The sequence below is a fragment of the Heptranchias perlo genome, chromosome 3 (genome assembly GCF_035084215.1).
Source record: "Heptranchias perlo isolate sHepPer1 chromosome 3, sHepPer1.hap1, whole genome shotgun sequence".
NCBI classification, from domain to species: Eukaryota; Metazoa; Chordata; class Chondrichthyes; order Hexanchiformes; family Hexanchidae; genus Heptranchias; species Heptranchias perlo.
This window is the reverse complement of record NC_090327.1, coordinates 23,522,518-23,534,572: the sequence shown is the minus strand read 5'-3', so window position 1 is coordinate 23,534,572 and position 12,055 is coordinate 23,522,518. Positions and strand designations below refer to the sequence as shown.

The following is a 12,055-nucleotide window of genomic DNA, read 5'->3' as shown; positions in this document are numbered from 1 at the left end:
GATCATCGACACAGATACCACCATCACACGAGAGGACACCACCCATCAGGTACATGGTTCATACTCCTGTGACTCGGCCAACGTTGTCTACCTCATACGTTGCAGGAAAGGATGCCCCGGAGCATGGTACATTGGCGAGACCATGCTGACACTGTGACAACGGATGAACGGACACCGCGCAACAATCGCCAGACAGGAGGGTTCCCTCCCAGTCGGGGAACACTTCAGCAGTCAAGGACATTCAGCCACTGATCTTCGGGTAACCGTACTCCAAGGCGGCCTTCGAGACCACACGACAACGCAAAATCGTCGAGCAGAAATTGATAGCCAAGTTCCGTACCCATGAGGATGGCCTCAACCGGGATCTTGGGTTCATGTCGCGCTACACGTAACCCCACCAGCGATTAAAAGTTATCTGTTTTTAATTTAACGGGTCATTTTCAGTCTTTCTCTTCCTTTCGGATGTTTCTCCCTCTCTCTCTCTGTTTTGTGTTCTGGCCGTTTGTATATTCGGTGGTCCTGTAGGTAACACCTCTCTGTCTAAACACTTTGATTGCCTTGACAACGGGCAGTTGGAATGATTATCTGTAATCACCAGGTATTGTTCTCTGAATATAAAAGCGAAAGGTTCAAGGATTTCCTGACATTCACCTGACGAAGGAGGAAGCCTCCGAAAGCTTGTGATTTTCAAATAAAATTGTTGGACTCTAACTTGGTGTTGTAAGATTGTTTATATTTATTAATAAAGGCATAGAGTACAAAAGCAAGGGAGTTATGCTAAACCGTTACAAAACACTGGTTAGGCCTTAGCTGAAGTATTGTGTTCAATTCTGGGCACCACACTTTAGGAAGTATGTCAAGGCCTTAGAGAGGGTGCAGAAGAGATTTACTAGAATGGTGCCAGGGATGAGGGACTTCAGTTATGTGGAGAGAGTGGAGAAGATGGGGTTGTTCTCCTTGGAACAGAGAAGGTTAAGGGGAGATTTCATAGAGGTTTTCAAAATCACTAACGGTTTTAAAAGAGTAAATAAGGAGAAAATGTTTCCAGTGGCAGAAGGTTCGGTAACTAACGGACACAGATTTAAGGTGATTGGCAAAAGAGCTAGAGGCGACATGAGGAAACATTTTTTTTTACACAGCAAGTTGTTATGATCTGGAATGCACTGCCTGAAAGGGTGGTGGAAGCAGATTCAATAATGACTTTCAAAAGGGAATTGAATAAATATTTAAGGTAAATAATTTCCAGCGCAATGGGGAAAGAGCAGGGCAATGGGACTAATTGGATCCCTCTTTCAAAGATCCGGCAGAGGCATGATGGGTCGAATAGCTTCCTCCTGTGCTGTACCTACTATGATACTATGATTCCCTATTCATTGCACTGTCTTTGAATTAGAAATTAAGCAGAAATAGGTATGAACCATAATAATAATAGGTCAGATCATTTTTATGAGGATACAAATCATTACAACCATCATGTTTCATTTCAGCACACCGTGAGTACTGCTAGCTTCTTGATGGACTAATATGCACACAGGTTTCAACCTTGCTGTTGCTCAGGTTGAATCTAGTGAATTAAAGTGGCAGCTTATTTTCTCTTCAACATCCCTTAACTTTCTGTAAAGCCCAGGTCTACCAAAGACTCAGAAACTACTCTTGCAAACGACAAGGCTCTTCGAGCACTTCTATTGTACTCTGCATTGTGGCACTTCATCATAAGTGCATTAACAGGTTTGACAACTATCTTAATAGTGTTAGCATCTGTTCGGCCCTGAAATCTGGGCTTTTCCTCATACCTAAAGGTTGGATGTTGGTATTTCCAAATGTCAAGTCTTCCAAATGCATGTATTATCTGCCCCCTGCCATTAAAGCTATTTAGTCTGACGTTCATGAATAGGCAAGTGGCCAATCTTTCAAGCTGATTTTGAATGTAGGTTTACATCGTCACATTGTATGTATTGAAGTGTGTGAGAAACATTCAATTTATTTGAATTTTGTCATCAGATGTAGTAGCATTTCTTGTGCTTCAGTGAAGTCTGTGTTGTGGAAATCACAAGAATGAATTGGCAGAGTTTCACTGTGAGCAAATGGGTTGGTGAATGCTTTTAAGCAACAAGAAAACAAAGAGACAAAATGCAAAAGGCTAAGGCACATGGTTCAATTTCATTATAATTATCCAGTACTTGATGGATCCAACTGCAATTGACTTTGGACTGCTTGTCCATGTTATATGTTTGCAGTATGGCTAGAATTCACAAAAGCAAGAAACTGGTCAACTTATTTTGTTATCATGTGGAGATGCCGGTGATGGACTGGGGTTGACAATTGTAAACAATTTTACAACACCAAGTTATAGTCCAGCAATTTTATTTTAAATTCACAAGCTTTCGGAGGCTTCCTCCTTCGTCAGGTGAACGATGTGAAAATGAAATCCTCGAAATGAAATCGCATTTATAATTCACAGAACAATGCGTGGTGAGTACAGACAGTTTTTTCAACTGCCCGTTGCCAAGGCAATCAGTGTGCAGACAGACAGGTGTTACCTGCCAGGTCTCAGAATATACAAATCACCAAAAAAAAACAACAAACAAAAAAAAAACAGAGATAGAGAGGTAGAAACATAGAAAAGACAGCAACTGACCCATTATATTAAAAACAGATAACATTTGTTCGCTGGTGGGGTAACGTGTTGCGTGACATGAACCCAAGATCCCGGTTGAGGCCGTCCTCATGGGTGCGGAACTTGGCTATCAATTTCTGCTCGACGATTTTGCGTTGTCGTGTGTCTCGAAGGCTGCTTTGGAGTATGCTTACCCGAAGGTCGGTGGATGAATGTCCATGACTGCTGAAGTGTTCCCCGACTGGGAGGGAACCCTCCTGTTTGGCGATTGTTGCGCGGTGTCCGTTCATCCGTTGTCGCAGCGTCTGCATGGTCTCGCCAATGTACCATGCTCTGGGGCATCCTTTCCTGCAACGTATGAGGTAGACAACGTCTATCTGAAGAGGTGTGAATTCAGCCACTGTTCTTTTTGAGTTTTTAAATTGATCCTTAATATTTTGATATTATGTATAGTATAAAAATCTCAGATTTGCTTTTATAGATTGGTTGCAACACATCAGATTGCTAAAATCCAAACAGTAAATAGTTCTTGTTGTGGCATATTAAATCAGGTGGCACGTTATTAAATCGGATGACACGTAATTGGCGAATAAATTTCAATATAGATAAGTGTGAGGTGGTATGTTTTGGTGGGAATAATAAGGTGGCCACGTACTCCTTGGAAAATAAGAGTCTAAATGGGGTAGAGGAGCAGAGGGATTTAGGGGTACAGATATACACATCACTAAAAGTAGCGACACAGGTTAATAAGACCATAAAAAGGCAAACCAAGCATTGGGGTTCATTTCAAGAGGGATAGAATTGAAAAGCAAAGAAGTTATGCTGAACATGTACAGAACCTTGGTTAGACCACATTTGGAGTACTGCGAACAGTTCTGGTCTCCGCACCATAAAAAGGATATGGGGCACTGGAGAAGGTGCAAAATACATTTTCTGGGTTGATACCAGAAATGAAAAGTTATACCTATCAGAAAAGATTGAATAGGCTGGGGTGCTTTTCTCTCGAAAAGAGAAGACTGAGGGGTGACCTGATAGAGGTCTTTAAGATTCTGAAATTGTTTGATAGGGTAGACGTAGAAAAGATGTTTCCACTTGCAGGGGAGACCAGAACTAGCAGCCATAAATTTAAGATAGTCATTGACATTCCAATAAGGAATTCAGGAGAAACTTCTTCACCCAGAGAGTGGTTAGAATTTGAAACTCGCTATCACATTTACCTGAGGAAGGAGGAAGTCTCCGAAAGCTTGTGAATTTAAAATAAAATTGCTGGACTATAACTTGGTGTTGTAAAATTGTTTACAAACCACAAAAAGTAGTTGAGATGACTAGCATAGATGCATTTAAGGGGGAGCTAGATGAATATATGCGGGAGAAGGGAACAGAAGGGTATGTTGATAAGGATAAATGAAGAAGGTTGGGAGGAAGCTCACATGGAGCATAAACACCGACATGGACCTGTTGGTCTGAATGGCCTGTTTCTGTGCTGTACATTCTTTGCAGTTCTTCGTAACATTAAAGAATGTAACTTTTTTCACTTTTTTTGAAAGGGAACAAATCATGAATTCACGATCACGGTTCCCAATCTCAGACAGCAATCATAACTGGAAAGAAAAAGGGTGGCTAAGGCAAACATAGGTCCCTTAGAGGATGAGACCGGGAAATTAATGGTGGGAAACATGGAGATGGCAAAAATGCTGAACAAATATTTTGTTTCAGTCTTTACAGTAGAGGACACTAAGAATATCCCAACACTGGACAAACAGGGGACTCTCGGGGGGGAGGAGCTAAATACGATTAAAATCACTCAGGAGATGGTACTCAGTAAAATAATGGGACTCAAGGCGGATAAATCCCCTGGACCTGATGGCTTCCATCCTAGGGTCTTGAGGGAAGTGGCAGTAGGGATTGTGGATGCTTTGGTGATAGTTTTTCAAAATTCCCTGGACTCAGGAGAGGTCCCGGCAGATTGGAAAACTGCTAATGTAACACCGTTATTTAAAAAGGGTAGTAGGCAGAAGGCTGGAAATTATAGGCCAGTTAGCTTAACATCTGTGGTGGGTAAAATTTTGGAGTCTATTATTAAGGAGACAGTAACGGAACATTTAGATAAGCATAATTTAATAGGACAAAGTCAGCATGGCTTTATGAAGGGGAAGTCATGTCTGACAAATTTGCTTGAGTTCTTCGAGGATATAACGTATAGGGTGGATAAAGGGGAACCAGTGGACATAGTGTATTTAGACTTCCAGAAGGCATTCGACAAGGTGCCACATAAAAGATTATTACTTAAGATAAAAAATCACGGGATTGGGGGTAATATTCTGGCATGGGTGGAGGATTGGTTATCGAACAGGAAGCAGAGAGTTGGGATAAATGGTTCATTTTCGGACTGGCAACCAGTAACCAGTGGTGTTCCACAGGGGTCGGTGCTGGGTCCCCAACTCTTTACAATCTATATTAACGATTTGGAGGAGGGGACCGAGTGCAACATATCAAAATTTGCAGATGATACAAAGATGGGAGGGAAAGTAGAGAGTGAGGAGGACATAAAAAACCTGCAAGGGGATATAGACAGGCTGGGTGAGTGGGCGGAGATTTGGCAGATGCAATATAATATTGGAAAATGTGAGGTTATGCACTTTGGCAGGAAAAATCAGAGAGCAAGTTATTTTCTTAATGGCGAGAGACTGGAAAGTACTGCAGTACAAAGGGATCTGGGGGTCCTAGTGCAAGAAAATCAAAAAGTTGGTATGCAGGTGCAGCAGGTGATCAAGAAAGCCAACGGAATGTTGGCTTTTATTGCTCGGGGGATAGAATATAAAAACAGGGAGGTATTGCTGCAGTTATATAAGGTATTGGTGAGACCGCACCTGGAATACTGCATACAGTTTTGGTCTCCATACTTAAGAAAAGACATACTTGCTCTCGAGGCATAACAAAGAAGGTTCACTCGGTTAATCCCGGGGATGAGGGGGCGGACATATGAGGAGAGGTTGAGTAGATTGGGACTCTACTCATTGGAGTTCAGAAGAATGAGAGGCGATCTTATTGAAACATATAAGATTGTGAAGGGTCTTGATCGGGTGGATGCAGTAAGGATGTTCCCAAAGATGGGTGAAACTAGAACTAGGGGGCATAATCTTAGAATAAGGGGCTGCTCTTTCAAAACTGAGATGAGGAGAAACTTCTTCACTCAGAGGGTGGTAGGTCTGTGGAATTTGCTGCCCCAGGAAGCTGTGGAAGCTACATCATTAGATAAATTTAAAACAGAAATAGACAGTTTCCTAGAAGTAAAGGGAATTAGGGGTTATGGGGAGCGGGCAGGAAATTGGACATGAAGCTGAGTTCGGATCGGTCAATGCCCTGTGGGTGGCGGAGAGGGCCCAGGGGCTGTGTGGCCGGGTCCTGCTCCGACTTCTTGTGTTCTTTAGATTTGTGGTTGGGATCAGATCAGCCATGATCTTATTGAATGGCGGAGCAGGCTCGAGGGGCCGATTGGCCTACTCCTGCTCCAATTTCTTATGTTCTTATGGACTGGCCATCAGCACTATAGGATCGCTCCTTCAGCTTACTGCCTAGTATCACTCCTCCTCCTCCTCCTACAACAACAACAACAACAACAACAACAACAACAACAACAGCAACAGTTTACATTTATATAGCACGTTAAACATAGAAAAACATCCCAAGACGCTTCCCAGAGGTGTAATCAGACAAGAATGGATGCTGATCTAAAGAAGGAGATATTAGGAGGAGTGACCAAAAGTTTCGTCAGAAAGGTGGCTTTTAAAGGAGGGTGTTAAAAGTGGAGAAGCAGAGGGGTTTAGACTTTTAGTCCCATTAATTGTTCCAGTACTTTTTATTTACTAATCTTAATTACTTTAAGTTCCTTAAATCTTAAGTTTAAGTTTGATGAGCACTGGAATGATTAAGTCTGGAGGTGACAAAGGCATGGTGATTGTTTCAGCAACAGATGGACTGAGGTGTGGGGAAGTTGGGCAATGTTATGGAGCTGAAATTTGACAGTCTTCGTGATGAAGAGTTTTTGAGGATCTGTACTGAGGAGAGGGAACCATTTACAATGTCAGCCAGCATGGAGCCAGGAAGGGCAGTTGTGTGGTCAGCAGTTCAGTGGGAATGACATCAAGACAGCAGGAGATGAGTCCCAAGGACAAGATGCGCTTGGAGAGGGGAGATAGGAAAAAAACTGGAGAAACATGCCTGTCGAGGACCAGGGCATGTGGAGCCTGGGGAAGGATTGACTTGGTAGGAAATAGAAAATAAGGGGAAGCGGCAGAGGCAACTGGATGGATGGTCTCAATCTTAGTGACCATGAAATCCATGAGCTCTTTGCACCTAGAGGTAAGGGGGAAGGGGAGAGGGATTTAAGAAGATGGTTAGTAGTGGAGAAAGGAAGCTGGGGATAAACTCTCGGATAATCCTGGAGTATTGAACAGTTTTGGCTGAGGAGAGTGGGGTCCAATAGTGCTTGATATAGTCCAGCTAGTTCTGGTGATGGATGGCTAAATTAGTTGTGTGCCAGCTGCACTCAAGTCTGCGTGCTATGGACGAGAGAGTGAAAATAAGGGCCATGTCAAGGGGAATGACCAGGATCAGAGAGAGTAAAGGTTTTACTGGGGACAAAGGCATCAATGATGGAGGTGAGAGGAGTGGTTGAGTAGATCGATACCTGCAGAAGTATTGTGATGGATGGAAGGCCAAAGGATAGGCAGCTGGCAGCTTGCAAGTGCAATTGTAAGTGACTTGGGGGAGAGCTTTTTCCGGGAGCGGACACAGAAGGAAGTGGGATTGGAAGTTGGTGAAATATGTGGTTGGAGAGGGATTCAAGGAAGTAGTTGAAGAATACCTTTTCCATGACCAAGACCGTGGGAGTAGAGAGGCAATGTGAGATGGCACGGTCAAAGTTGTTTCCATGAATATGGGTAGGGGAATTTACATGAAGAATGCAATTTAGGGAGGACAGGAGGGCAATGAAATCAGAGGAGAGAGGATAAGGTGAGTTGAGATGCAGATTGAAATCACCAAGGGTGAGGAGTTGCTCAGTGCTTGGATTGGACTCGGGGTGCAACAGGGAATGAAGATTTTAAAGGAAAGGTGAGAGAGTTGCAACAAGATGAGGTGCTCGAATGAGAAGAAGCCAAAGGAGCAGGGGGGAAACCAAGGTGTGATTTGGTGATAAGGCCCACACCGTTACCATGTTGGCTTGGACAGGACAAGTGATGGAAAGTATCGCCAGGTGGGGGAGGCTTCAGTAAGGGACAACAAAGTCGCCTCCTGTAAGTCAAGTTTCAATCAATACTCAACCTACACAGTCCTACCATTTCAGCTATGGTCTTCCATATAACTTTTTCTAACTGAGAACAATATTATCACCTTCAATGGGTACTGATCTGCAGTAATGTGGCATATATAGGCTGGTGGCACGGGCGGACACGTGGCAGATGAAATTTAATGCAGAAAAATGCAAAGTGATACATTTTGGTAGGAAGAACGTGGAGAGGCAATATAAACTAGAGGGCACAACTCTAAAAGGGGTACAGGAACAGAGAGATCTGGGGGTATATGTGCACAAATCATTGAAGGTGGCAGGGCAGGTTGAGAAAGCGGTTAAAAAAGCATACGGGATCCTGGGCTTTATAAATAGAGGCAGAGAGTACAAAAGTATGGAAGTCATGATGAACCTTTATAAAACACTGGTTCAGCCACAACTGGAGTATTGGGTCCAGTTCTGGTCACTGCACTTTAGGAAATATGTGAAGGCCTTAGAGAGGGTGCAAAAGAGATTTACTAGAATGATTGAAGGGATGAGGGACTTTAGTTATGTGGATAGACTGGAGAAGCTGGGGTTGTTCTCCTTGGAACAGAGAAGGTTGCGAGGAGATTTGATAAAGGTATTCAAAATCATGAAGGGTCTAGATAGAGAGAAACTGTTCCCACATTGGTGGAAGCGTCAAAAACCAGAGGACATAGATTTAAGGTGATTGGCAAAAGAACCAAAGGTGGCATGAGGAAAAACTTTTTTACACGGTGAGCGGTTAAGATCTGGAATGCACTGCCCGAGGGGGTGTTGGAGGCAGATTCAATCATGTCCTTCAAAAGAGTACTGGATAAGTACTTGAAAGGAAAAAAGTTGCAAAGCTACGGGGAAAGGGCGGGGTAGTGGAACTAGCTGGATTGCTCTTGCCTAGAGCCAGTGTGGACTCAATGGGTCGAATGGCCTCCTTCTGTTCTGTAACCTTTCTGTGATTCTGATATGTCATGCAGATCGGTACTGGCTCCCTGAAATTAGATGCTGCATGTAGACCACTGCTTCTCGTTCCTTTAATGTTGGTCATTCTGCCCTAACAGCCGATACTCAAGATTCTCCTTGCACATGCATTCAAAAAGCATGCAACTTCTGCTTCAGTGCCTAAGAGGTGCCTAAATTTAGTGCAGGCACAAAGGGCTGAATTTCCTCCTTCTGTCCTAAAACTGTCTATTTTTGTATGTCCCATACCCTTACTTCAGAAAGTCGTTGATTCAGGGACAATTAATCTATTTTACAAAAGAGCTGAATTGATGCCTTTTGACAGAGGAATGTTGCAGAAATATTAATGGGGCTGATTGATTTTTCTTCTGCATAGAAGGTGGGGGACGATGCTTAATGTACCTTAAAGTAAGGGATCATCAGAAAGTGTTGGAGCAAATGTCACCATGGAATAATTGTAAATAGGCTTGGTGGACTGAATGGCCTTTCCTCACTCCAGTCTTCATAGCCCCGATTTTAACCTTGACCGCCTGGTGGAGCGATATGTGTAGCAGGGTTAAAATCACGTTTGGGTACTCACCTCACCATTCGCCACCATTCATGCCTATTGCCATTTTAACTGACGATTTTTTTTTCCTTCGGGACAGGTGCCTGCCCCAGGCAAGGGACCTTAACTAAAATGTAAAAGTCAATGATGTCATCCAGATCCATACACTATTTTAACTTACCCTTGCTGCTCTTACGAGGTTATTGAACCTCTTTCTGCATTGTAGCCGAGTCCTGGGGGTGATACTTATGGTACTGACCCTTTCAGACACCTCTGGCCAGGCTTACGTCACTCTGGTCTTGGAGATACCCTGATGGGTTTTGGGGAAAAGTTGTTCCTTCCTTGTCCTCTGCTAGGACCTCCAGGGAGACATCTGAAAGGCGGGGGCCAGCACTTTGACTCGTCGTTCTCCTGAAAATGTGTTCCACAGTTACTTAAAGACAAATGCAGGCAAGGGATGCAACCTCACTCTGGGAGGTGCATCCCCGCTTTAAATAGACATTGGGAGTTGTGGCGGAAATTGTGCACGCGTTGTGGGCGGGTTGGCTGAATTGCCAGCGATCAGGAGGCCAGCCTGTTAACCTTATGAGCCAAGGGAGTTGAAATAGCCTGGGCCTCACACCAAAAAAAAATTATCATCCCCCACCCCACCCCACCCCACCCCACACGATTCGCGCTCCTGGTTGAAATCGAGCATTATGCGCGAATGAATATGCATTTTTGTGACCCATTTAAAAGTTGGCAATGAGAAGTGACATTTCTAGATCTTTATTCACGCAGGCTGTTCTGACCTTTTTGATTTTATTAAGGTATAAAGAGAGTGTGTGTAGAATAAAACACTTTCCCCCATTACATTCAGAGACGTTGCTGAGGATACACGTCAGCTGTAGTTTTTGCTGCAGAATAGTGATCTTTCAATTTGCACTCTTATTAAATGATTTTCTTCATTTTGTCCAACAGGCAGATATGCTTGATGTGAATCAGATTATCAAGGATCTAGCTTTACTGGTGCATGAACAGGGGGATAATATTGGTGAGTATTAAACTACTGTTGGAACAAAATCATTATTCTTCCTTCCCCCACTGGTTTTATATTTAATTCATTTTAATTTAAGTATAAACAAGTTTTCTCTCACCCCAATGTTCCAGCATACTGTTTGTGCTTGAGATATAGAATCATACAGCTCAGAAGGAGGCCATTCAGCCCATCATGCCAGTGCTCTTTGAAAGATTTATACAATTAGTTCCACTCCCTTGCTCTTTCCCCACAGCCCTGAGTATTTTTCTTTTTCATGTATAGATCTAATTCCTTTTTGAAAGTTACAATGGAATCTGCTTCCACCACCCTTTCAGGCAGTGCATTCCAGATCATAATAACTCACTGCGTAAAAACATTTCTCCTCATCCCCCCTCTGTTTCTTTTGCCAATGATTTTCAAAATTACACGAGGGTATGGTTTCACCTTCACCACAAGGACTGTATCGATTCAAGGAAAAGGCCAACCACCACCGTTTTATGACAACTAGTGGATTTTATCTCTGGATCACAACGCTTTGTTTGGTTGCTACTAACATGACTTCTTGGGAGTTGAATCATTGATTATCTTTTCTTTACTTGCATGGGATGTGGGTGTCGCTGGTGAGGCCAGCATTTATTGCCCATTCCTAATTGTCCTTGAGAAGGTGGTGATGAGCCGCCTTCTTGAACCACTGCAGTCCGTGTGGTGAAGGTTCTCCCACAGTGCTGTTAGGAAGGGAGTTCCAGGATTTTCACCCCGCCACGATGAAGGAACGTCGATATATTTCCAAGTTGGGATGGTGTGTGACTTGGAGGGGAACGTGCAGGTGTTGTTGTTCCCATGTGCCTTCTGCCCTTGTCCTTCTAGGTGGTAGAGGTCGCGGGTTTGGGAGGTGCTGTCGAAGAAGCCTTGGCGCGTTGCTGTAGTGCATCCTGTGGATGGAACACACTGCAGCCACAGTGCGCCGGTGGCGAAGGGAGTGAATGTTTAGGGTGGTGGATGGGGCGCCAATCAAGCGGGCTGCTTTGTCCTGGATGGTGTCGAGCTTCTTAAGTGGTGTTGGAGCTGCACTTATCCAGGCAAGTGGAGCGTATTCCATCACACTCCTGACTTGCGCCTTGTAGATGGTGGAAAGGCTTTGGGGAGTCTGGAGGTGAGTCACTCGCTGCAAAATACCCATCCTCTGACCTGCTCTCGTAGCCACAGTATTTATATGGCTGGTCCAGTTAAGTTTCTGGTCAATGGTGACCCCCAGGATGTTGATGGTGGGGGATTCGGCGATGGTAATGCCGTTGAATGTCAAGGGGAGGTGGTTAGACTCTTTCTTGTTGGAGATGGTCACTGCCTGACACTTGTCTGATGCGAATGTTACTTGCCACTTATCAGCCCAAGCCTGGATGTTGTCCAGGTCTTGCTGCATGCGGGCTCGGAATGCATTTCCTTTTGAAAAATTCCATTTGCAGGATTATTTTATGAATGCAGAATCCCTTCAGTTCAGTAAACAAGCATTGAGGACACAAAGGGATGACATAAGCCAAGAGGGATCCCCTTGGAGTGTATCCACTCTTTCTGATTTGTATTATTGAGAACAGCCTGTGTTTCTTC

The 12,055-nt window shown here is 43.8% G+C and overlaps 1 protein-coding gene across 1 annotated transcript in view; it reads left to right on the top strand.

The window, feature by feature from the left end:
• The window catches only part of tsnare1 (T-SNARE Domain Containing 1), a 619,881-nt gene that overhangs the window by 465,000 nt on the left and 142,826 nt on the right, over nucleotides 1–12,055 (top strand). The window contains exon 9 of the mRNA XM_067978551.1: nucleotides 10,393–10,465. Coding sequence (XP_067834652.1) covers nucleotides 10,393–10,465 — 73 coding nt within the window. The remainder of the gene's footprint in view (nucleotides 1–10,392; nucleotides 10,466–12,055) is intronic.